This window comes from Balearica regulorum, chromosome 3 (genome assembly GCF_011004875.1).
Source record: "Balearica regulorum gibbericeps isolate bBalReg1 chromosome 3, bBalReg1.pri, whole genome shotgun sequence".
Taxonomy (NCBI): domain Eukaryota; kingdom Metazoa; phylum Chordata; class Aves; order Gruiformes; family Gruidae; genus Balearica; species Balearica regulorum.
The window spans coordinates 59,896,890-59,923,287 of NC_046186.1; the positions used below are offsets into that span (position 1 = coordinate 59,896,890).

Below are 26,398 nucleotides of genomic sequence, written 5' to 3' on the forward strand. Positions count from 1 at the left end.
TTGCTGCTCCTCACCACACCCCACCAGCGAGGGGCTGGGGGTGCATGAGGAGTTGGGAGGGGACACAGCTGGGACAGCTGACCCCAACTGACCAAAGGGATACCCCACACCATATGGCGTCATGCCCAGCATATAAACTAGGGGGAAAAGTTGTCCAGGGGCTACTGCTCAGGGACTGGCTGGACATTGGTCGGTTGGTGGTGAGCAATTGTTTTTCATTTGCATCACTTGTCTTTCTTGGGTTGTATTTCTCTTTCTTTTTATTATTTTCCTTTTAATTACTATTATTATTAAATTTTTAAAAATTATTTTATTTCAATTATTAAGCTGTTTTTATCTCAACCCACAAGTTTTCTCACTTTTACCCTTTCAATTCTCTTTCCCCCCATCCTGTTGGGGAGGAGAGTGAGTGAACAGCTGTGTGGTGTTCAGAAGCCAGCTGTGGTTAAACCACGACAAGGCCACATGAACAGAGAAAGATATGTTTCAAATAACAATTCAGTACTGCATGCAAATTTCAAAAGTCCATCCTCCAAAATATGGATATTTCGGGCCTTCTCTATAGAACAGTTGAAGTTCTTTTTAAGGAGAAAACCACATTCTTTTTCTTCTAATACTATTTCCGGACATGGAGCAGCCACTTTGGCCACTGGAATTAAAATAAAAAATAAAAATAAAACCAAAACTTTTAAAGTATCCAAAACATTTTGTATCCAAAATAATAAAAAAATTATAGTAATAACAGTAAATAAATTATAGGCTGAGCACACAGCAAGGAAGATTTCAGCTGAGTCAAAGTTTGCAAAATCATAAGTAACTGAAAAGATTTTTGTAATAATTCTTACACTGAGTGACCTCAATTATAGAAAGCATTGCTACCAAACATTATAACATTAATAATTTCTATCCAGGCTTGAAAAAGAACTGTAAGACCTGAAATTTAAAAATGAGTTGATTGTGTCTTGAGCCATCTGATAAAATTGTGTCCTTGACATCTGAGTTGTAACCTCAAACAAATATCAATCAAGACAGCAAATCAATAAAAAGAACAAAGGTGATTACTCAGGGTTATAATTCCTCAAAAACATGTATTCATGAAATACTATACCAGGAAAATTTAGTGGTAATTCCACTTTGGCTGAAACCCTGCTGACTTCATTATTCTCACAGATACTTGCTATGAGTTTATTAATTTTGAAGCCAATAACTTTAATGACTTCTCCAGTTGACAGGCAGCATTCATTTCCAAACATTTCATAGATGGAACCTGAAAAGAAATACAAAAGGAAAGAAAAGCATTATTCAGCTTTTTGTCACTTTGTCAAGTGTCTTTACCTTTTTGAATGAAAGCAAAAATACTTAAAATAAGTTATATGAAATAATATTTATGCTGCTATAACTAACCTAATTTTCATTTTCTTCCTTAGTGTCATGAGAAAATCCATCTTGTGACTTCAGTGATCTCTAAATCAGCAATGTGTACACTCTTCTTAGATGTGTGTAGGGAGAACAAAATCTGAAGAACCTACATTTCTAAGTTATTAGACCAAAATGGAACGAGGCAGATCATAGGATCACCCAGGTCATCACAAGCTGCCTGCTGAAATCAGCAGGCAGTGGAGCTCGGGCAGGAAAGGTGCCCCTGCACGGCACAGGGCACAGCATATCCCATAGGAAACAACAGACTGCAGCAGAAGGCAAAAAAACGTAGACCCTAGAGGGTGCCCAGGGAGACGCCAGGAGACATCAAAGTGCAACCAGCATTTGAGCTTTCTGTAGTAACAGAAAACCTGAAGAAAGTCCAAGAAAATGGAAAGCTGGCAAATTAAGTGATAATCCTTGCCTCATGCAGAAATGAGCCTACTGATTCTGACCTGGCAGGAAAAACCCCCTTTTTTGTCTGTGATGTTCAGAAGTTTGAGCGCAGGATCAAGGCAATCCAACCAAGCACTTCAGAGCTTCCTCAGAAAAACTTGGAACTGCAGCTTGCCCTGCCAAAAACACCCTCCCTTCTCCATTCTTGCTGTGGTCAATCTGTGCTGTTTCAGAAGTAAGGACAACAGAGAAGAATAAAACAAAGCCAAAACGAAAGCCAAGTTATGCAGAAGAAGGAAAATTCTTCCTGGTCCCTACAGGAGGTTAGTAGAAGCTTTGAGGCATGGGATTAATTAATTGTATATAAAGGCAATGCAGCAAACACATGCTGATTAAGTTTTCTTTCAGTTCCATTTGTCAATAGAAATACATTGAGCACAGAACATCAGAAACGTTGACCTTAATGCTAGCTTCTGTCCTTCTGATGCTGTGCAGTTCCTTCCAAGAACTTACCAAGCTCTGTCTTAAAGAGATGTGGAAGTACCCATTCTGGAATCCCATCTCAGAATTTCATTTCCTTCATTCATTTGGTCTGTTACTAACATTGCTCTGCTGCTTAAAATACTTTTTTCCTCATTTCTATATCTCCCTTCCCCAAAGGGTTTGCAAGGTTAATTTTGCCCTTCTCTGGTCACATTTTTGGTAAAAATCCATAAGAAACATATTCTCTTATCTCCTATGAGAAGACAGATTTTCCTTCCCACAATCCCTCTAATAGCCCTTTCTTGCATCTTGTTCAGTTTAAAGTATTTTCTTTTTTTTTTTTTTCCTTTTAACCTAGCAACTAGTATGATCTCAGGCAATAAGAGGTATTAAAACCTGACCTTTGGCTATATAGTAGCAATCAATAATTGAGACGGTCTGTACTGAAATAGTGCCATTGCCTAGAGAACTCCCCACATAAAGTAACGTCCTCTACTCCACAGTTCTCTTTGCAGCTGGGAGGCAGGAAAAGATGTTTTTTAATTATGGGGGGGGGGGTTGCCAGGTGCCATGTCAGAAGTGCAACTATTAGCCAAATGGTTTTCCTGATGCTAACTCTAGATCAATTCCAGTCATGACCATAGCCTGGCCTAATAAGCATCTCTTACTGAGTCTGGGGTATATTTATCAACTCTGCTGCAGCACTTGCAGGTGACAAGCACTTGGTTACCACCTCGGCCTCACTGGAAGTCACCGGGAGCTCAGCCCAAGCAAAATGTGTTCTGGTTTTAGCCTAAACCCAAAGCCTCAGTAGAGCACCCCAGAACAATGGGTTTGTGTCAGGACAGGAGGATGAATGAGAGTAACACTGAGCAACTGCTTAAGTATACCCTGGAAGACATGTCCAGTTTAGTTTACATGAAAGACCTGTCCAAGTAAAACTGTCTGTTGCTTGTGCAATGCTCTCACAATTGAGACCAGGAAATCCCCAGCTGCTCCCCTGAAGAAGACACGTACTGATGTACATTTTTAACCCTATGTAGAAGAATCTAGGTTTAAAAAAAAAAAAAAAAAGTCATATGGCAGATGTTTTTGGCAGGCTGGATATGACAATATTGCCTGGTTTCCCTTGTTGAGAATCCTACATAGGATCAAGGGGACTGCTGTACTTATACTCTAAACTCCCCCTTTCTGTTGAACATCAGGGTGATGATTAGCACAGAGATATTCTGGATTATAGTGCCACACAAATATCAACCACAGTCAGGTGAAAGAACATGCTGATTATGCATCCTTTCAACCAATCTGGTGCTAAGCAGAAGGCCAAGAGAGCTGCTGCCCTTTAACTAAAAAAGAACAATCTGGTTTTCTTATCATAAAGATAGTTCATCGTTGTTTGCTCTCCCTTTAGTCCCTGAGCAATTCAACATCGACTAACTCAGGTGTCTCCACTGGATATTGCTACAGCTCCCATCAGTAGGCTGGCTGCTGCTCTGATAAACACGTGAGGAATTATCATAGCTCTCATTGCTTTAGCTGAGCTCCATAGGATATTTTATGACAGTCAGAAAAGTGTATGTGCAAAACTTATTTCATATTAGAGTGAGAGGGAGAGAAAGATTGAGCAGCAGTGAAGAGGGTTATATTCCTCTTGTGCTGAACCACCTCACTCCTCACATCAGACACAGTAGGGTTCACAAGCAACCATGATATTATTAGATACAGGGAATCCTAGAGGACCCAGCATGATGAGCTCTGCATTATAGGAACATGGAAAGATGAGCAAAGAATTCCAATATTCTCACCCTCAAACAAATATTTGCGAAAGTCTACTCAAAATGGGAGCTCATGGCTTCTAGAGGCTTTTTTTCTTTGGTGCAGATTTAGATCCGGCTTCATTTAACATATGAAAGTAACTACACTGATTAATTATGGTCTTTGGGCACATTTGCTTTCATCTCTGCTAGACAGCCTTTGCCAGCGTGCCCCTTGATGCACCCAGACGCGGGCAGTGCCGCTTCACACGAGCACAGGCACTGAGCCACGCAGGTTCAGTGGCCTTGCTGGCTGTGGCTGATTTCCAAATATCATGGTACCTGGAGCAGAGCAAACCCAGTAACGGCCCTGAGGGGAAGAATGGAGCAGTTAAGAGGCTGAATCTGTCAAAAAAAAATGGTGTGATTGAAGAAGATTTAACCACTACTTCAGTCTATATACGCAGCAGAGTGGTGCCATCAAGAAATAAAGAGGGGAGTCAGAGGAGGCCCCTGTCTCTGTTGGTGGCTGGTTCTGAAGGACTTACTATTTTTATCAGGTTTGCTTTTCCTCAGGCACAATAGCTTAACTACAAATTGTACAGCAGAGAGTTTGAGAAGTCCTGCCCTCCCTCATAAAATAAAAAGTATAAATGGAGCTTGCAAAAAAGTGAAAACATTCATCTGTTAGTGACAGGTCCAGGGCTGAAGATCCAACCTGGCAACATCCATGAGAAGAGACTAGTTCTGCCAAACACTCAGAAATAGATGATTGGATGACACAAAAAATTAGCCTTTGACAAAGTGATCAAAATTTGCAAAAGATGAGAAATGCAGACAACAACCTACACAGGGTAAACCATGGCCTGGCACTGTAGATATGGCAGAGAATCTAAAACACTATGAGAAAAGGGTAAAATACATGAGAATAGGGTAAAATACACAAGAAACAAAAATCTGCACTCATAAAAGAGAGAAAGTACCTGAGGCAGACAAGCATATGGAGTTCAAGCTTGAGTCTACAAAAAGCATTACATGGAGCTGCAGGCTCTGTTCGAAACATCAAGGGCCAAGATAATGCATTCAGAAAAAGGATGGATTATAAATGCCAGACTGCAAGCCGCAAAAGAGTGTGCACAGAATAGACACACAGGGCTGTCACAGCACCTTAACTCTCAGGGTCTTTCATCAGAACAAAACATAACATTGTTGTGGAAAACAAATGGATCATTCATCTGAAAGCATCAGTTCTAGGAAAGAGGGAGATGAATATTAAAACTCAAAAAAAAAAAAAGTAATGATTTTAATTGAAATTAAAAAAAAAAAAAAGAAAAGAAAGTCAGGGGAGCTGGGTGTCCTATCATCAAAGAAATAAACTATTACATGGGTACATAATCCTCTGGCAAAGATGATGCTGTGTAATAATACCAAGGAAAGTGAGCCCCTTCTTGAATTGAAAAAAAAAAAAAAAAAAGAGGAAAGAAAAGATGTACTTTTTGCATCATCAAGGAGGAAAAGGGTATTAAGCAGCTAGGAAGGATGCTTTAAGTCTTCTAGAAGAGAGGAAAGCTCTTAGCAGAGCATAATTGGACAGTGCCCACGTATCCTGGGACTCACGGCCACAGAACGATACTTTTCATCCCAGAAGAGACGTTGGATAAAACCACTGAGTAGCAGAGGTATGCCACCACCACATTTCCCATCCAGTTAAGGAAGTCAGAGACCAACCTTCGACAGCTTATCAGTAGTAAAACTTACATATATGAGTGAATAGATGGATAGATAGATAGATAGATATGTAGATGTGTGTATATATAGATACGTAGATAGTTATCTACCTACATGACCATTTTCATGGGCAACTTGTAGGACTTTAATTACCTCCTCCTTTATCAGATTCATTTGAAAGAGACCAAGAGGTTGAAAGATTTTGAGGGTGAGAGGTTGGGAGGAGGATGGCTAATAGACCGAGACCGTGATTACAGAAGCATCATTTTTAATGTTACGAGAATAAAAAAATCATTAAAAAATGAAACTCTGCCAGCCATACAAGAACAGATTCATTTTTGGGGATGCAATTGCATATACAGTATTGATTGTAATTACATATTTGTCTGCAACTAGATTGCCTTAGCCCTGATTTTAGCCCTTGCTTGGCAGTTTGCCTGGAATAGTACAATGAAGATTACATTCAGACAAGAAAAATGTTACCTGTGTGATTTGTCATCTAGGCATTTGCAGCAAATATTTGTGCTGATAAAAGGGAGGGAGGAAAACTGCATGGTTTTCAAAAGGGACAATAAAAATTCTTTTTTCCTTTAAAAGCCATGATAATTAGTCTTAAAACATTGTGAAAATACCCACTGTGTGACAAGGTCACTCTGAAAGATTTTACTTCAGCTGTGTGATGCAGACCCACACACACAATATATTGAAAATTAAAATTAAAATTAAAATGGACCTTTTAGTACATTTATTTGTTGTTGCACAACAGTAACTGTGTTTTTCCCACTCAAGCCACAAAGAAAGTGCAACACATTGAAAATGTAAATCAAGTAACCTTAAGGACTGAATCTTTTTTATTTGAGAAAGATGTATGCAATATGATGCAAAAAACGTTTTAGTAGAACCCAGATTAAAGCAGCTTATTTACAGTGATCAAACAATGCCCCTGAAGTCTGTAATTAAAGAGCTTGTTGCCTTTGAAACCACCTTTTCTGGATTGTTACTTTGTTCAATAAAAAACACATTTATATCCTTTCATAAGCTCATCTCTAGTTTGACAATCCATATTAGCAACTGCTGTGATCACATCAAAGCAGCCATAACAATTGGTTCAGTATCTTTTTCCTCCATCTTTCCTAAAATGCTAAGCAGCCACACCACCACCCTCCCTAACATGAGCCCTTCATTTGATTTATTTCTCATTATAGGTACAAGAAGAGTCTTTTTGTATTATCAACAACAATATGAAATATAAACAAAGTGAATGCCTGAGATGGAGAATGTCATTCTTCATGTTAGGCCATATGACAGTACTACTAAGAGAAATACTTTATAATACAAGATAGAACAGCAAATATCTCAGTAATATTGCCCTTTTTCTTCCCAGCAGCTTAGAGCCCCATTCGGTGACTGGTCTCGGAGTGAACGTTTCACTGATGCTGATAGGAAGTAGGGCTCAAAATCAGGGCCATGACTAAATAGCAATAATGCATCACTTGTATGTAACTCCCTTTTGTCGCACGCCCCTGGGCAGCTTAGGAGGGCTAGGGAGAGCAACACAAACAAGACAAAAGGCTTGACTAGGGTGGCACAGAGGACCATTCAGCAGGGCTGGAGCTCAAGCCCAGGCTGGCTGACTCCCAGTCTAACCGTCTGTCTGCTACAGGGTGCTGCTAAGCACTTCCCAATAGCACACATTCTTTTCTTTTTTTTTTTTTTTTTTTTTTTAACAAAGACCAAGCTCTTCTCCTAACAAAAACAAATGACTTTGCAGGCCAAACACTAGGCATTGACTCCCTAGCCCCATGAGTTTGAATCCCTGAAGGAAAAAATTTCTCCCTTTCATCTCTCAGTAGCACCCACTGAATTCATTGCAGCTGGCAGGCTGAGCGATCTTTGAAAGAAGATCCAAAGAACCGGGAACCTGGCTGCTTTGCAGGGAGATGAAAGATTTCCCAACATGTCCTGAAAGAGTAGAACTTTGTCCCAACGTCCTTTTCCCAGTACTCCTTTCTCCACTATTATGTTGTCATCGGTTGCCCATATGGGTGCTGTCTTCCCAGATCAGAGGTGACTGTTTCAGGGGCTGGTGAAATCACTCTGCTTTCATGTAAAGGCACGACTCCCCGGTGCAGCCGTTCAGCCAGAGTTACAACAGCCCGCCTTCCCCCTACGATATAGCTCAGCTGAAATAACAGGTTTATTAAGGCTGCTGCAGGCTCCCAAAGTAGTATGAAGGGCATAATGTATCTATAATTACTGTCAATAAAAAAGATATCATTCTTTATGGGCATTATTTGAGGGTTAGCCAATTGTTCAGAGTTCTTCTTTGGCAAGGAGAGAGATCTATTTTAAAGTTGCAGGGAGGAGAGTTTTGTTTAATAACTTTAATGATATCATACGCTGATTAAGCAGTAGGGAAAACCAATCAATTTCTGATGGTAAGAAGTTAAGTGTCTTTTTTTCTCAGTCAAATACCTCCTGAGTACCGAAGATGCTAATCAGCATGCTGGATTTTTGCCTCTAAACTCTAACATGTTGCGGAGAAGATACCGAGAGGTTGAAAATCACGTGCACAATGGCAGGCAAAGGAAGCGTGCCTCAGCTTCTGTCTCCAACCCCAGGCTGTGAGAGTGGCTGCAGACAGTATAAAGCACCTGTATGGCTTTTATCTACCCCCTCCTTCCTACCCCAGAAGATGCTCCCACCGAAAGCGGATGAGCGCAGCTCCCCCGTGCCCACACGGTGCTCCAGAGGCCCAGGGGTAGCAGAGGTCACGAAGGTGGCGTGAGTTTGTGTAGAAGATCTTCCATCAAGTGACAGAGCAACTTACTGGGCTTTGTAAAGCGCTCTTCTCTCTTTAACATGTCCTAAGTAACAAAAATCTGCAGGTTTGGTCAGTCTGGGACACAAAGTCTCCAAGGAGTTCAGCTGCTGAATTGCCACAGAGGTAAACTCCCTTCAAAAGGCTCTGTGCAAAGAAGGCATCTTATCTTGATCATACCTAACTAGGCTGCAAAGGGTCTGATTTTTGCCAGCACAAAAACCATCAAAAAACAAAAGCTGTAAGATTTATTTTTTGCCATATAAAGTCAAACTTGAAATGTCAAGTGCTTTAAGCCATTTCAATCATAATGGAATTTTTTAAAAAATTACTTCTGCAGTTTCTGATTTATTCCTTTCCTGATAGGTTTATGGCCTTTTTTTTTTTTAATACTTTCTTCTGATTCTCATCTATCCGGAGGGCTTGTGCTCTGCATGTGGCAGCAGAGTTTTGTGTGTGCAGCACCCACTATAATGGAAAGAGCAAGTGAAACCACAGTGCCAAATGCAACTTCTTTGACCTTTTGTTTGGGTTTACCCACACAAGCTGGAATTACTGCAGCAATGAAGAGAATGCCCAAAGCTGCTTTTGAACAGCATTAGTCACTGGTTTAGCTGTTCATGATTTATTTAGTTTTATGCATTTTCTTTGCAGCATTAATTACTTTGACTTAAGGTATGTTTATTGAACTCTGTTTAACAGCAAATCTGTGCTTTGTTGGACTGGATTTAAGAAGGTTGCTTAAATTAATTTGTGGGATCAGGCCAGAGTGTTAAGCACCTCACAGGTAAAGCCCAGAACTAGAAAGACTTTTAAGCATCTTCCCCTACTGAGATCACAGCATGCTGCCCCTTGTGCCATTACTGTGTGTCCAATGGAGCTAATAAGAAACAGTGAACCTGGACTGATGCCATGTTTTCTTATGCATAGACCGCCAGTTACTGGAAGAAAAAATACTCGACAAAAGCCCTGTAACTCAGCAGTGGAGCATGGTCATGGTCTTGTGTATCGTGAGAAGTTTATCCCGGGATCTTCCTTCCCCTCTTATTTGCTATAGTTGTCCCCTTTTCTCCCCAGAGCCTGAGTTTGTGAAAATTGTTTTGGTTTTTTATAGGATGGCAGGTTCATGTGTAGGGAAACAGGGCTCCTCCTGCCGCAGACGTCCTCCTCACATCCCTGCAGAAGTGCAAGAGCAGCTGGGGAGCCCTCTTCACTGCAGGGAACCAGCACGTCGAGGGCAGCTTCAGCAAGCCAAGGCAGGGGGCTGACCCCTGCATGAAGACAAGCCAAGCAGTCTGGGTATTCTGCCCACCTCCTATGCCATCCACAGAGGGGCTTGGAGCTGAATGTCACGTAAAGAAAATCCCCACAAGGAGATCCTCGAAACAGCTTCGCCCTCAGTGCCAGATACCCAGGGTCAGGTTTTTCTCACTGTATCTGGATGAGTCATCCAATTGAGGGCAGCGGAATGAATAAAATGAGCAACATCTGACCGATAAAAGTCAGGTTTTGTTCTCATACTGCATTCACTGAAGGGCACTTCCCTTCTTCTTCAGAATAAAACATGTTTTTGAAGCAGTCTGAACAAGTGCAGGAGAGTTTCAGTGGTACATATTAATAGAGAAAATTTACTAACATGCTCTGACTACTGACCACAAAAGAGAACTCAAACTATCTGTTACTCAGGTTGTACCTAGGACTCTTGCTCTAACTAGTTAATCAAGAGTAAGGAAAACAACTATGTTCAAGGGGAAAAAACCCTTCCATTTTTACAGACAGATTTGGCTTCTATCTGTGAAAAAAAAATTAGACAAATTAGCAAGTGCAAACACTGTAACCACACATTTCTACCATTTCATGTGCAATTCTCCCTTTGGCATGTACTCAGATGAGACTCTTCCCAGTAAACGCACACGTCATTTTTATCGATCTTCCACCTCTAAGAAATAGAACCCAAATTGTCTTCATCAAAGCTGTTCAAAGCTGTCTATGCTTTGGCATCTGTTTAAATTTTCTTGTTGCTTTTTATAAGAAAAAGTGCCTTTATTAATCCTGAAGAGGCAGCTTGCTTATTTTATTCATATTATTACAGGCCACATATCCTAGCTTTCATTGACTCATTGGGTTTTCACACTGATAAGGGAGCAGGATTTGTTCCCTAGGTTGGCTTAAAACCAGTAAAAAACCCGTTCCATCCTACATGATCGTTTTCTAACTATTAGTGTTGAGAGCATTTTCTTTTCTAAATTAGGACTTGGGGCATTTGAGACTTGGTATACAAGGATTCCTCTTCTATTCAGTTTGCCTAGCTGCAGTTACGGGGTTAACAGAACTTATTCATAAGTGGTTGCAGCGCTGTGCTGCTGGCCGGCCGAACCCATCGCTCCCCTGAAAGGCTCATGCTGGAAAGATGCTGTTTCCCGGTAACAGAAGCAGAAAGGGTGAAATGGAAACTGCAGAGATGGCAAGAAAGCATGGATATGCAGCCAGCAAGGGAGAGCCAAGACGAACCGTGAGCCTAAGCATGCTCATGTTCTTTATGGTTCACCAAAGAGAGTTTTGCAATGGAGCTATTCACATTCACCAAAGAAGGAGCAAATCGCAAAGAGTTTTGTTTGGCATCACCCCTCGCACAGCTGTCAGCGAGCACCAAGCAGCCGCCCAGAGAGAGCATCCCCACCTGGCAATACTGAACATCTTTAACTCTCCTAGGTCTGGCAGGGCATTACCCAGGGATGTATATTTGACCCCACTCTTGTCTCTTCCCACCATTTTCTCCCTGTGTGGAGACACCTGGCACTTTCGAGATCCACGGGAGAGGGAGCAGAGAGCGGAGCACTGCATTTACAGCGTGATGTAAGCCTGCACTGCCAGCCTGCAGACGTGGAGGCTGCTGGTTTACAGACCCCTTCTTCCCAGAGAATAACACACAGTGTAAACGTTCCCAATGAGTTTCATGGGTCCGTCATAAAGAGGAGATGTCCTGGTGCTACAATTCACACAACACACATGCTGCTTTTGAACAGCTGAACTGCAGGGAGGAGCTACCAGCTCTCCCTGTAATCTGGCAAGTCCCAATCCTTGAGGTCCTAATCCCATCGCTGCTGTGTGCATTTAGCATTAGGGGAATAAAAAAAAAAAAAGGCAATGTGGGATTTCTATTTAGGCAGAGCAAAAATGGGAAGGCTGCAGATGGGGAACATGGCCAGTAGTGAGAAACACCAACAGAATAGGTGCCTTGAGCAGTTCTACATTTTTCACAATTAAAGTTTGACACTTTTTACTGTCCTGCCACTAGTTAAATTAAGCCTGCAGAATATTAAATTCAATTACCCATAAAATAATTATATCAGTATTAAAACAGACATAATTTTTGCAACATAATGATGAAAGCCTGTACTTGCATGCTATCTGTAAAAATCAGTGGACATACAGTACTTAGCTCACTAAGCATCAATATTTACTAAAATATTCAAAGAAAGATATTCAATCAATCAAATCAGTTTCCAATGGAGTTTCAGCAGTTTAATTTTTTTATAACATATTTTAATGAGCTATTAAATTGTCATGTACTTCAGTCTGCACTGTAGTTCCTTTCTAATCAGCACTGATTACCAAGATATTTGTATCTGGCAAGCTTGCTTTCATTTTATAATCCCTATTCCCTTTAGAGATTTAACAGTCCTGTTTCTTCAGCAATGGTATTATGACTGCAGAGACTTAAACCAACTGCCCCGAGAGGCATCCCTGGGGTTTGCAGAACTCTCCTCTCCTTTCACCTATGTTTCTGTTTTCAAACCAGGGGTAACAATAATTTCCCTACTTCTGTACCGTCCTTTGAGTCTGATGAATGAAAAGCACTTTAGAAGAACTCGGGGCTATTGCTAAAACCCCGTGTTCCTGACTCTGCAGTGTTGGACTGTCACAGGCAGGTTGGGGCTCTGACTATGCAGCCACACACTGCTGGAGGGAAAGGGGAGTAGGAACATGGGAATGTGAACAAGCTCCTCAAACCTTGGCTGTCCTGCCTGAGGCATACTGGGTAAGGCTTCAACCAGTCCCAAAGTTCAGCCGTAGCATGAAAAACACTGATATCATCCCAGGGAAACCCTTCGCTCTGCTTCAAACCAGGAACAGAGAGGTGAACAGGAACAGAGTTTCCTCAGAAAAGTGTCTAGGTTGTAGTATTTACTACTAACAGCAAAAGTTCGATTGCCCATAGCTTCTCTAGATTAAAGTATTCTGAGTGGAAACCGGGTCTATAAAGTCCTGTCCTTTTGCAGTTTGGGGAGCTACAGTTGCATACATCACAATTCCATTAATAGCAGCAGGAACATGATTTTTTATAGGCCAGTAGAGAGAACATTGGTGGAATGGATCCACACAGCATATGTTTTCAATTCACTCTCCACCAGGAACTGCAGTAGGCAGGCTTGGGTCTGAAAACAGAGACCTAGATTGCATTTGGTGTAACATGGATATGAAGGCAGAATGGGATCTTTTAGAGCTTTTACCTTGCCCAAGGCACGCAAATTCCTACTCTTTCCCTGGAACTTGACTTTGCAGCTTCTAATAAAAATACCTCACCACATGGAAAAAGATACATCCATCCTTACAAAGACTTACAGCATTAGGCTTTCCTTATGTTTCCAGAGGTACTGAAAATCTGTCAAGAACAGGAAGGCTAATTTGCAAGCCCTAGATTTGTAAAATCATTTAGACCTAAGTGCAGGGTGTGCAAAATGTTGCTTCCAGATAGAGTAAATGAAGGGTTTCATCCCCACAGCACACAGTCCACCACAGAAGACCAGTGAATGAATTACACTCCATTGTCTATAGAAGTTTACTTCTACAGAAGCAATCTTCTTTGATTGGATGCTACAACTCTGAAGTGACAGCTCTAATGGATTTAGTAGATCATTATTTACTCCATTGGCCATTCTGTGTATCTGGTTAAACTGACATTAAGAAACCTTGCACTTTTTTCTGGTGTTGTGGAGAGGGGAATATACATATCATGTACATATGAACAAATTCTTGCTATTATAATTCTTACACCAGAAAATAATTCATCCCTTGGGACTGAGCAGTTTCAAATAATCCCAGGTAATGCTTTAAAAATAAATCTTCTCCCTTACTATCTGCATGTTGTGCTGAGAATTGTTAAAGATTCCCATTAAATCCAATTCCATAAAACCACTAATCCAAGTAGGATTCAGCTGACCGAGCTGACTTTGTAGCCGGTTGAGAGCTCCTACAATCAGTGCACGAACGCTCTGATTTGGTCCCTGCAACCATAGCAATAAACCCATGTTCTCTGTCAATAGGCCTGCCATTACCCACAGTGTGATTGCTGGTGTACTGCATGTGGTAAAAGAAATCAAAAGGGTTGTTGGGGGGGGGGGCGAGGGGATCTGCCTGAGGAAGGACTAAAAGAATGGTTGTCCTAATGGAAATTCAAAGTGCACAAAGTGGTTCGCTCTCCTGTTTAGCAATACAACAGGAGTTACTTCAGACTGTCTCTGAAGCACTACTCTCCCTTCAGAAAATGCAACATAAATCATAATGCAATCACAGAACAGCGTGTTCACCCCTGCTGCCAGGTACGCAGGGGAGCAAAATGTTCAGGAGAGATCCAACATGGACAGAGAGCTCAGGGAGGGAGGAAGGGAGACTCTGGCCTGAAAAGATCTTTTGTAGTCCTAGATCCTGCAAACCTCTCAGGCACAGAGTGTCTTGAGCATCTCAAGCTTCCTCTGAAGCAAGGAAGAAGAAGAGAGAGAAACCAACACAAGCCTGCTAGTGGGCATCGGTGTTTCTAGGTACTTGCAAGTATTCCGGGGATGTGCCGACTGTGGGGGGAAGGAGTCAAGAAGCACGTCTGTATCACCCTGCTCCTTGTATGAGCAAGAAACACCTGCATGTATGTGAGTGCTGCATCTAGCCTGCTGGTGGAAACACGTACGAGTACAGCCGAGAGGAAGCCACCAGGAGCAGAGGACAGGAAAAGGTGGTGCTGCTGAAGACTGAAGAATCATCAGAGCAGCACAAGGGCTCTTGTTTTTAGTGCAAACATTCCCAGGTCTCTAGAGCACATACCACCCCCTCCCAAGGCTGTGCAGGCTCTTTTATTACAGACACTCATCAGCTAATACCCTTTTTCTCTCACATGCGAGGACGTTACTACAGAATGGTCTATGGGTTAGATCTCTACTGTTTTTTTTCCTCCTCGTGTGGAAGGGTTTACACAGTAAATGGAAGCAAAGCTGAAAAACTCTGGCTCCAAAGAGGTGCTGGTATGAGTTTTACCATCCACGAGCAGCAGGATGCAGACTGTAGGAGCTCAGAAACCTGCTGACAGCTGGGCTATCATAATTTTATATATGTATATACAGAATACTATGATATCTCACAGTATGTTGTGTACACATATACATATACATACACATACAACTTATATTTATATTACCTCTGCTTCCTAGGTGTGTGGAAAGAGAAATAAGGTGGCTACTCCAACTTAAGGAGGTGATCTTCCCATTTTTTGTTTAAATTCCACTCTTCGTCACTTACGTAGTAGTCTCCTTATCAAGAACTTACTCAGTTCAAGCTCTAGGGCCATTTTAAAATGTAAAACTTGAACAGACCATATGTCAAATGTCAGAAAAAAAGCGTATTTTCAAAAGTTTCTCGTAATTTCGGACCAGTTTGTTTCCAAGAATGCCTTTTTGAGTATCCAGAGCAGCTAGAATGGGCAATCAGGAGAACATGGGCAGTATACCACCATCACAGCTTAAGTAGGCCCTTTCCCATTTTCTTTCTGCCCCAAGAGGCTGTTCTCTCAGAGAGAAGAATCCCCCACTCCAGCCTCAGCTCTGAGATTGCAGCTCAGATTTTCCATAGCCTCAGCTAATGCAGCCATCTCCTCTCTCCTCCTACTATGGAGCCGCAGGGGGATTTTTAGATATTATGGCTCCTGAAGCAGGCTTCAGCTGATTTCATTAAGCCCCCTCTGTCTTATCTAGTGTGACCCCAAGTTTTCCCTTGCAGTGGCAGGGAGGTGACTTTCTTTTCGTGGACTGATACATGAGCTTGACATGGTGTATTCACTATCATTAAACAAAGTCAATGCCCTGACCAAGTGCAGAATTTTTCCCTCCGGTGCAAGCATGTTTATGATCTCTGTGTTTTGTGTGCACGCAGAGCCCAACAATAAAAACACCATAAAAGGATCTGCTGCAGGAAAACCCAGCAAAGTATCACCCCTGTGATGTTCCTGTCTTGCTCGTACCCATCCCTTTGTATTGTTGCACACCTGAAGTACCCCCAAAAGCAGGGCAGAACTTCGCGAAAACCTTATGGTCCCTCACGATCACTTTCCAGATGCTCTTATTCCTCATTTCTGAGACAGAGAGCACTGCTCTGTGCCAGCCCCAGAAGAGCAGACCTAGGTTTAATTAATTAACCTCTGGGAGGTGATTTGTGATTGCTGGATTGACAGTTCTGTGTGCAAAGCAAATTCATGACTCATTCCAGTACTCTTTCCAGGATACAACAAGGACTAACTGCCTGTGCGAAGACCAGATGCAGACCATACCAAAGACATTTCCAAAGCCATTGATCATTATGCTGGTTCTTCAAAGAGAAAATTGCAGCTAATGGGAAACTGCTGGGAGACAACTCTGTCAGCACCTCCCTCTGCCTCCCCTACCTCCCGGTCTCAAGGGGAAACTGATGTCAAAGACAGACTTGCAAAGCCCTGCCGGAAAGCACCCGATGCTCACCTTGGAAATAGATGCCTGACTGGATTTGGAGGACCCTGGGAAGGGCTCTGGGGTCCAGAGAATGAATGAACTTCTCCAGGGTAGATGCCATGGTCCGCAGCAAAGCAGCATGTGGGTTTGGCACGTAAAGACCAGTGAAGGGCTTTCGAGGCAGCAACACTTGCAGCCTGGTGCATGCTGCGCCCAGGAGAGCTGTGGGGCTCCACGGCAGAGGGGAGGAGCGGCACGGGGAGGTACTTCTGCTTCCTCCCCTTTTGGCCGCTTCCTCCCACAGCTGCAGCTGGAGTGGGGTGAGGTGGGGGGATGCCGAGCCAGCAGCCCTGCCACCAGGATGGGGCACCCGTACCCACCACGGGTCTGCGCCAGGCTGGGAGAGGTGCGGGGGGTGCTGGGCCTTGGAGGGGGCAGGGGCATCTGCCACAAAACTCCATCTCACCCGTGATGGTTATTGACTCTGTGAAAAGAAGATAGTGAATGTCAGCCCTGCCTAAAGTGGGGGAAAAAAATCATGTCTGGGTGGTTTTTCATTGGGTTTTTGGTTTGCTTCTAGGTTTTTTTTTTGTTTTTTGTTTTTTCTTGGAGCATGGCAAAATAGTTTGGTGTTTATTCTCTTCAAAACTGCAAGCAGCCTTTGAAGAAAAGAAATGAAACCATTTTGTTCTGATGCTTTTTGCTGTCTTAAATATTGTATCTGGATTTAAGACATACAAATAGAATACAAACTACTTCATCATGTAAACGGACATTAAACCACAATGCTGTTATCCAAAATGGCAAAGATTTTTTTAATGTCACCAGTGACTTATGGGGATTTGAATTTGAGATCCTGCAACTGGGAATGAATTTTAAGAGGTTACTGCCCAGTACCAAGTGAAAATCAGACTGCACTGAGGGCAAACCCTCAGCACTGGTCCCAACCTGCTGTTCTGAGCCTGATCAAGTGCTGTTATTGCAGCGGCACTCCTCTAAAGAGTGAGACCACATAGCAAATAAGAGGCAGACTCGGATCACCAGGAAAACTGGTGACTGCGATTTCATGTTCAGTTACACCACTCTCCTGTCTCCCTGAGGTGTCAGGGAAGGTAGGAAGCATGACGTTGTGACAAAATGGTGAGCGAGATAACCAGCTGTTCATTTTCAAAAAGCTCAGTAGCTGCATTTCATCTATATGTAATAATTTACAGGAGACAATATTACTCACATATTAATAACCTCAAATATTAAAACCCAAAAAGCTTATAGTGGATGCCCAGGCCTTTGAGATGCCAGGCTAACTATAGGGTTTGAAGAGTTTGTTAACTTGGTCTTTACAAATATTGCTCCAGAGAGTGTGAAATAGGTTTTACAAGTGGGGAGTCTGCAGGTGCAGGGCTCACTATGGCCAGTTGCTAATGCTGCAGGTGCTGCAGGCAAGATGAATAACAGGACTTTGGGTCTAGGAGTGACAGGTATTAGTAAAAGCCAAACTAGAAAATGTGCACAGCCAACCACTCATCAACTATTTTTACACAAAAGATCCCTCATTTTCCCCTCCCAACAACACACACTTGAAATTAAGCAAATATAATTGACTGGGGAGAGAGCTGGGGAAATCACACACATTCAGTGGTAATCAAAAGACTCATATCGTAAAAAGCTGGTTCTTACAGGGAACAGAGCACTGAAATGTGTGAGTGGTTTCAGCTCTTTCAGTGGGACATCTTTATATGTTTAAAAATTATGTGTGCAACTCTAGCAAATCAAAGCCAATTTTCTTGATGTACCGACTCCCAAGGTTGTCAGGTATTGTGTCAGTGCCAGCAGCTGGGCTTTACCTGTCCACATTATTTTGGTCTATGCATAAAGAGCCCCTAAGGCCATTTCTGCTGTTCCTGAAACCACTTGTATTTGGCTCTTCGCTTCACTAAGATTGCCAGGAACAACACCACAAAAAACATTTAACGTGGACTGCAAACGCACATAAAAATTAATAACTTATTTCAAAATCACTTGAATCCAACAAAGCAAGTGTACAAACAGGCATGGATTTCATACAAGGAAAATCTGTTTCATGGTGCTGAATCCAGCAGCCCAACAGCATGGAGGAGGAGGCTGCAGCTCCGAGCTCCCAGAGTGACCTGCAGCATGTGCTCTCAATAGGCACGCACACGCACACACATGTATACAGCACCTATACACATAAATACACTGCAAGCCAGACGGATCAACCTAGGCAGAAACCACAGCATTCACACTAGCACCAATGGCCTCATCCTGTTCCCCTCTCTGGCTGATCCAGATGAAGGTCTGTTAGTGAGAAATACATATGCAGGGTGGATCCCTCTGGGAGCTGGGCTTGGGCACAGTCCACCCAGCAACTGGCCTCTGATCCTGCTGGCCTATGGGCACGTGAGCAGCCCTCAAGGCACACAGCCCCATGCCAGTGGCTGGTACAGACCCTGCCAATACATATGCACGTGAGGCCACCTCCTCCTCCCCCCACCCCCAGCTCCCAACCCACTTGCCCTGCTGGCACCCCCATGGCCCTGTCACCCATGGTCCTGCTCCAGCTGCTGGCACTTGGACCCCCATCTGTGCGCGCACACACACAGATACCACATCCCACTCCTACCAGCAGTAGATGCCCATGGCCAGGAGAAGGATCCCAGGTCAGCAGAAGATTGCACCAAGTGCAGCACAAAGGAATTCCAGCCACTTCAGCCAGTGTCAGCTTCATCGGGGGCCCAACTGAAATGCCTCTACACAAACGCATGGAGCATGGGGAATAAACAAGAGGAGTTGGAGACATGCACACACCTGCAGGGCTATGATCTTATATTGGCATCATGGAGAAGTGGTGAGATGGCTCCTATGACTGGAGTGTTGGGATGGAAGGGTACAGGCTCTTTAGGAAGGACAGGCAGGGGAGACGAGGAGGGGATGTCACCCTCTAAGTCAATGACCAGCTGGGGTGCATGGAGCTCCATCTGGGGATGGATGAGGAGCCAACCAAGAGCTTATGAGTCAGGATTAAAGGGACAGCAGGGACAGGGGACACTATAGTGGAGATCTGCTGCAGGCCACCCAACCAGGAAGACTGAGTGGATGAGGCCCTCTATAGACAGATAGGAGCAGCCTCATGTTCACAAGCCCTGGTCCTCATGGGGGACCTCAACCACTCCAATATCTGTTGGAGGGACAACACAGCAGGGCACAAGCCATCCAGGAGATTCCTGAAATGTGTTGATGATGACTTCCTTCTCCAAGTGATAGAGGAGCTGATGAGGAGAGGTGCCATGCTGGACCTTATTTTCACCAACAAGGAGGGGCTGGTGAGGAATGTGAAGCTCAAGGGTAGCCTTGGCTGCAGTGACCACGAAATGGTGGAGTTCAAGATCCTTGCGGCAGCGAGGAGGGCAAACGGCAAGCTGACTAGCCTGGACTTCAGGAGAACAGACTTTGGCCTCTTCAGGGATCTGCTTGGTAGAATACCATGGGACAAAGCCCTGGAAGGAAGAGGGGCCCAAGAAAGCTGGTGATTCAAGGATCACCTCCTCTGAGCTCAGGAATGATGCATCCCAGCAAAGAGGAAGTCAGGCAAAAATGCCAGGAGGCCTGCATGGATGAACAAGGAGCTCCTGCACAAACTCAAACACAAAAAGGAAGCCTACAGAGGGTGGAAGCAAGGGCAGGTAGCCTGGGAGGAATACAGAGAAATTGTCCAAGCAGCCAGGGATCAGGTTAGGAAAGCTAAAGCCCTGATGATAGAATTAAATCTGGGCAACAAGAAAAGCTTCTATAGGTACGTCAGTGACAAAAGGAAGACGAGGGAAAATGTGGGCTACAACAAGGTTGTAGTAGTAGATAAGGGAAGAAAAACTGATGTCATCTACCTGGAGGTATGCAAAGCATTTGACACTGTCCTGCACAACATCCTTGTCCCTAAATTGGAGAGACAGGGATGTGATAAATGGACCACACAGTGGATAGGAAATTGGCTGAATGGTTGCACTCAAAGAGTTGCAGTCAACAGCTTGATGTCCAAGTGGAGAACGGTGACGAGTGGTGTTCCTTAGGGTTGGTACTGGCACTGTTTAACATCTTTGTCGGTGACACGAACTGTGGGATCGAGTGCATCCTCAGCAAGTTTGCCGATGACACCAAGCTCTGTGGTGTGGTCAACATGCTGGAGGGAAGGGATGCCATCCAGAGGGACCTTGACAGGCTTGAGAGGTAGGCCTGTGCAAATCGCATGAAGTTCAACAAGGCCAAGTGCAAGGTCCTGCACGTGGGTTGGGGCAATCCCAAGCACAGCTACAGGCTGGGCAAGGAATGGATTGAAAGCAGCCCTGAGGAGAAGGACTTGGGGGTGTTGAGTGATGAAAAGCTCAACATGGCCTGGCAATGTGCACTCGAAGCCCAGAAAGCCAACCGTGTCCCAGTCTGCATCAAAAGAAGCGTGACCAGCAGGTCGAGGGAGGTGATTCTCCCCCTCTACTCTGCTCTTGTGAGACCCCACCTGGAGTACTGCGTCCAGCTCTGGAGTCCCCAGTACAAAAAAAGACGTGGACCTGTTGGAGCGAGTCCAGGGGAGGCCACAAAGCTGATCAGAGGGCTGGAGCACCTCTCCTATGAGGACAGGCTGAGAGAGTTGGGATTGTTCAGCCTGGAGAAGAGAAGGCTCTGGGGACACCTTCTAGCAGCCTTCTGGTACCTAAAGGGAGCCTTGAGGAAAGCTGGAGAGGGACTGTTTACAAGGCCATGTAGTGATAGGACAAGGAGTAATGGGTTTAAGCTGAAGGAGGGTAGATTTAGATTAGATATTGGGAAGAAATTCTTCTTCATGAAGGTGGTGAGGCACTGGAACAGGTTGCCCAGAGAAGCTGTGGCTGCCCCCTCCCTGGAAGTGTTCAAGGCCAGGTTGGATGGGGCTTTGGGCAACGTGGTCTAGTGGAGGGTGTCCCTGCCCATGGCAGGGGGATTGAAACCAGATGATATTTGATGTCCTTTCCAACCCAAAGCATTCTATGATTCTATGATACATACATGCACAGGAAAATAATTAAAAGTGGAGCTGAACGATAAGCTAGGACAGGCTGGGCTGGTGCAGTCATGCAAGCATACTGACCAGCAGCCTACTTATGTGCAACCAGCCCCTTTCATCCCCTTAAGCCCTGTGTTTTCCCACCCTTGTTCCCCCCCCAAATCACCTTGATCCTTCCCTTTCCTTGCCTTTGGTTCCCCACTAAACATTCCATAGTAAGCCTTGTACTTGTCTATTGCCCTGCATCCCATAGTGAGTCCCATACCTCTAAGTGTTTCCTCCCTGTCTATCTGTAAGGTGCTCCGAAGAGCCTCTCCTCCCTGCTCATGTGGTGGGCATCATCCCAGCTCATGGGGTGATCACTCTCCTGTGATGCCCTGAGGGACTCTAGTCAGGGCCCCATTTCTCTGATGGGTTATTGGGGTGCCCTGCTGAAGCTATGCCTCTGTGCTTCCTCAGTGGAGACATGAGCCGTTAATGGGCTGATGGTTCTCCTGTAATGTGCCTGGAAATACCCTGAGTAGGGTACCTCTGGGGTTCCCCCACCCACCATTGTTCCTCTGTACTCTGTGTGTGCAGAGACCAGCTTTTTATCACACAACCTAACAAAACCAACTGTCTTAGGTGTGATGAAGGAACTATATACATGCCTTCATCTGAAACTGCAATCCAGATCAGGAATGCTACCCACTGCTTACATGTTATCAGAGGAGTCCTCATTTCTGCTAGCACCTAGACTGGGAAATGAGAACCACTTATTTGTTTTCTCAAACACTCTGCAGGAGCTTTTTCCAGTTTGATGTGCAATGTCAAGTGCAGAGAAAAATAATTTACCATCTGCAAACCATCCTTGATCCTGGAGTGGAAGATTATCACATCATCATCCTGAACTGCTGGTGATAAGGGACCATTATGGGGGGTGGTTATCCTATTGGAGATTAAATCCTCAGGAGGATCTTGACTTGGAAAAATTCCTTTTCCTTTGTGTAAATTTCAACACTGAAGATTAAGGCAAGCTGCTGAAAAATGCATGTATACTGTACTGAGAGGAAGCAAAACCTGAGCCTATTCCTCCCAAACTGAAAGAACAGAGGTCATAAGCCTCTCCTTACCACACTTCCATTGCATTCGTCACAAAGAGGATCTCCATGTTGCCTGTGTCCTGCAGCAGTCTGCAGGCAGCAATCGGTTTGGCCACTCCATCTCTTACCACCACCAACAGGGTAAAGGTCTAGCCAGGCACAGAAACCTACAAGAGCCAAAGCAGCCGCGAGTCCTCGTGCAGCCACGGTGTCGGCAGCTCCAGCTGCTCTGAAAGGCGCACACAAGCAGGGGCCCACAGCTCCCCATGTGGCAAAGGCCCTGCTCATTCCCCCTGGGGGTGGCCAGGAACCAGCTGTAGGGGAGTATGCCTGAAAAGTAGTGGTTAGCTAATTCACATGAATGGACAAATGGGCAAACCACAGAATTTTGAAAACTGTTTCCAAGAATATTTTTCTACTATGTTGATGAACACTCATTTCTTTTACTTATTGGTTTTCAGGAAGCCAATAAAGTGTTCCAAGTTTCCAAATAAAATCAGTTCCGAGCCTGTGAAGGTTTGTGATTTTTTTTTTTTTTTTTTAAGCTCAGAGCGTTCTCCAGATAAATGCAGCCATTAGTTGAGCTGGTTGAAGGGACTCTTTAAAATGATCCTGTAAATATGAAACCAAGTATTATGTCTACGGGAAGACATGGCCCATTTATTGAGCTTATAAACACCAGGGAAATGTACTTGATACTTGAGCTGGCAGAACTGTAATTCCAAAGAGAAGGATGCTTTAGGGATATGGGGAACAGCCAAGCCCTGGGAGGCAGGTGTGAGTGAGATTTATATTGAAAGGTTATGCTGTCTTTTGAATCAAACTCAAGGTACTGCAGGAAGTTCAATACACTTACGTATTTTTTCCAGTGTAATGTGGAAACTCCACCTGTCATTAAAAATAAAGTCAGACTAAACTGCAAGGAATCCTCCCTGACACAGGTGCATTGGGCTGTGAAATAATCTCCCAAGGGAACAAGTGGACACCTGGGACATTTAGGCCTTGAATAAATATAGGACTGTGGGACACCATCAAGAACAATTCTGATAAAGAAAGGGAGATAGGTCATCTATTCCTATAGGTGATCAGTTGTAGTGTCACCTTTCATTTACAGGAGTCTACTGGCTCAATCAAGTCAGGTGAACAGTGTTATACTGAATCTGCTCGGGAGGTAAACCCAGCATGAAAAGAAGCCACAGAGACTTCAGGAGCAAGGATCTTCCCCTCCCAGTCAGCACCAGTTCTGGTAGGATCACTCAGGTTCGTACAACACACCCAAGGAGCGCCTGACACTCAACTGACAACCATGCCTTTTCAATGGACCTTGTGATGTAAACCGACGGTCTCAACAGCTTGAACAGGCTGTCCTCATCACGAGCAAAAAATCCAGCCCCTGCAATGGTACCCCTGGATTTGTCCCAGAGAGACAGGGACTGAATTGGCTTAAGACTTAAATGAAATAACGTGTTTTTTGTAACATGAGTTACAACATGATGGATGGATCTTTGTGTACAAGCTTTTTCTACTGTTTCTGTAAGTATAGGTGGATGGGATCAATTGCCCAGTAAAGCCAAAATGATCACCTCTTAAGCACTGAAATCATTCCTTCCAAAGAAACCTAGCTTTGTTAGCCTAACATTTATGTAACTTGTCCTCCAGTGCCTGCAGCATTTGCTTCTAACTTCACCTGGAAATATAAAGCACTGATTGCGCAGCATATTTCAATGACCCCAGAAAGATGGTTTTTTTTAACATTCCAACTTCCACATGCAGCCTCTGCTCATACATCCCTAGGATGAGTCAGTTTGGGTAGAGGACTTTTTAATCCTGTAAAAGCATAGCAAGGTCCTGCTGAAATTTAAAATAAGGAGCCATGTTAAAGAGCAAGGATGATTACCCACAGAATTTTATACTATTTCACCATCAGCTGAAGCCTATAGACGAAGATAAAATCTGACCTTCTGAAGATATTAACTTACTCTGCTCTAAGTTTTTGGACTTGGTACAAAAATGATCAGGTTGAAAAATCCTAACACCTTCACAAAGCAGGTGGTCACCCCAATGAATTGTGATGGCTCCTGGCTTTAAAATCTTGGAACGTTTTCATGCCCTGTGATTGTATTGTGAACTTTCCTTTATGTTTTTGGGAACTATGTTTTGGGTTCTTTGACATTTCCTTACAGCTCGGCAGAGAGATCTTAGACGTGCTCTTCATATGAAATTTAAATGGCTTAGCAGGTGTGAACAAAAAGCTGTTAGTAAAAGCTCCTGAGCCCAGAGGGTTGTTTGCCAATGTTTGACTCCAGTGAACAGTCTATTGAAGAACCAGGATCCCCCAGTGCCTTTAAAAGAACTGAAGCACATGTACACACATTACATTTTGAAAAATAGTAAGGTTTTGGCTGACTGTTTTTATGGACTGAACAATAATAACCTGTGGGTATTTTCTACATTTTATTGAGCAATTCTGTACCTACTGGAGTCAGAAAGGTCTTTCCATTGATTTTAATAGGAGTTGGAGTAGCTTCTTAATAAGGAAGAGTTATGGCTTTCAGTTGGTTGTGGCTTCCCATAGAAACACCTTGCTGATAATGGCATTTTAAGTTACAGTCTTGCAAAGCATATTGACATGCCTTTTTCCAAAGTTTCTTCAACAAAGAGTAATAGCTTTGCATACATTCTCCAGAACACTCTCTCCAAATGTTGGTGTGATTAGCGTCATGGTCTTAATAAATACATTTAAAGTTTTAACACTGTGTATGAATTGGACACTCAAAACTGTGAAATGTTCAAGTGCTGCATAGGCAGGCAGCTCTACTAATGTTTTGCTCAGCCACAGAGAGAAGGACGTGATCTGAGATTTCTCAGCTCTGCACTAGTGTGCACTCCAAATCGCAAGCTAAAAATTCCCCCATCTATTGACAGGTATTCATTAATGCTACCTGTCTTTATAAATATATTAAGATGATTGATTCTTAAGTGTTTATAAAGTATTTTGAAGATAAAGTAGAATGCAAATGTTTACTACAGTAGGAGTGTTGGGCCTTTCCAATACAAAGAGGAACCTGTCAGAATGGCTGTTTACACAAAATGGGCCATACAGGTGACTAGTGTTACCACTTTTTGCACAGAACATGAACTCAGTATTCTCATGGGAATATTAATATCTCTGTCCATGGCTTCTCACCCTAAAATCTATCCAGGCACTTGACTGATCCTCAGCATTCCAATAGGTAGGCAAATATTAAGCATTTTTGGTTTCTATCTATCTATCATCTTCCATACTCAGTTTGAGGTATTATTTTGCAGTAGTAGACAGACCCAAAACAGAGAAATTATGACTTATCCAGGGATACAAGAAAAATCTGTGGCAGAGACATGAATTACGTCCAGATCTCCAAAGCCCAACCTAAGCACTGTCACCACAGAACTAGTTTTCCACCCTTTCTAAAAAAAGAAAAAAAAAAAAAAAAAAAAAGGTCAAGCCCAACCACCTCTGCAGATTTCATTAAATATCTAGTTTCTGTGGGTAGTTGGTTTTTTGGGGGGAAGAGAAAGGAAGGGAGGGGCATAAAAAAAAAAAAGAGAAAAAGACATCCCACAGTTTTAGGGAGATGTACAAGTTCATTAAAGATTTACTTTGGGAGGAAAAATTACTTGAGATATCTTCAAATTATAAAAAGTGTTTTGAAAGATGTTTGGCATATCTTCAATGCATTTTTGACAGCTGGAGACATGTTGGAGAAATTTTTTGAATTAATTTTAAATATCACTCTCTCCCTTTGTGATTTCTTGAATGGGGTGTTCTGTAATTTATTTTTAAAAAGGCAATGTATGTTTCTAGATGCTGTTAAAGGAATCCAAAATAATTTTTTTGCACCCTGCCACTGTTCAAAGAAAAGGACACTGAA

The 26,398-nt window shown here is 43.3% G+C and overlaps 1 protein-coding gene across 1 annotated transcript in view; it reads right to left on the reverse strand.

Annotated features, from left to right (window-relative positions):
• Positions 1-16,534, reverse strand: part of THEMIS (thymocyte selection associated) — an 82,814-nt gene extending 66,280 nt beyond the window's left edge. Inside the window, exons 1-2 of the mRNA XM_075750065.1 lie at positions 16,383-16,534; positions 1,109-1,267 (exon numbers count right to left, since the gene is read on the reverse strand). Coding sequence (XP_075606180.1) covers positions 1,109-1,267; positions 16,383-16,473 — 250 coding nt within the window. The 5' untranslated portion in view covers positions 16,474-16,534. The remainder of the gene's footprint in view (positions 1-1,108; positions 1,268-16,382) is intronic.
• Between the last annotated feature and the right edge of the window lie 9,864 nt (positions 16,535-26,398).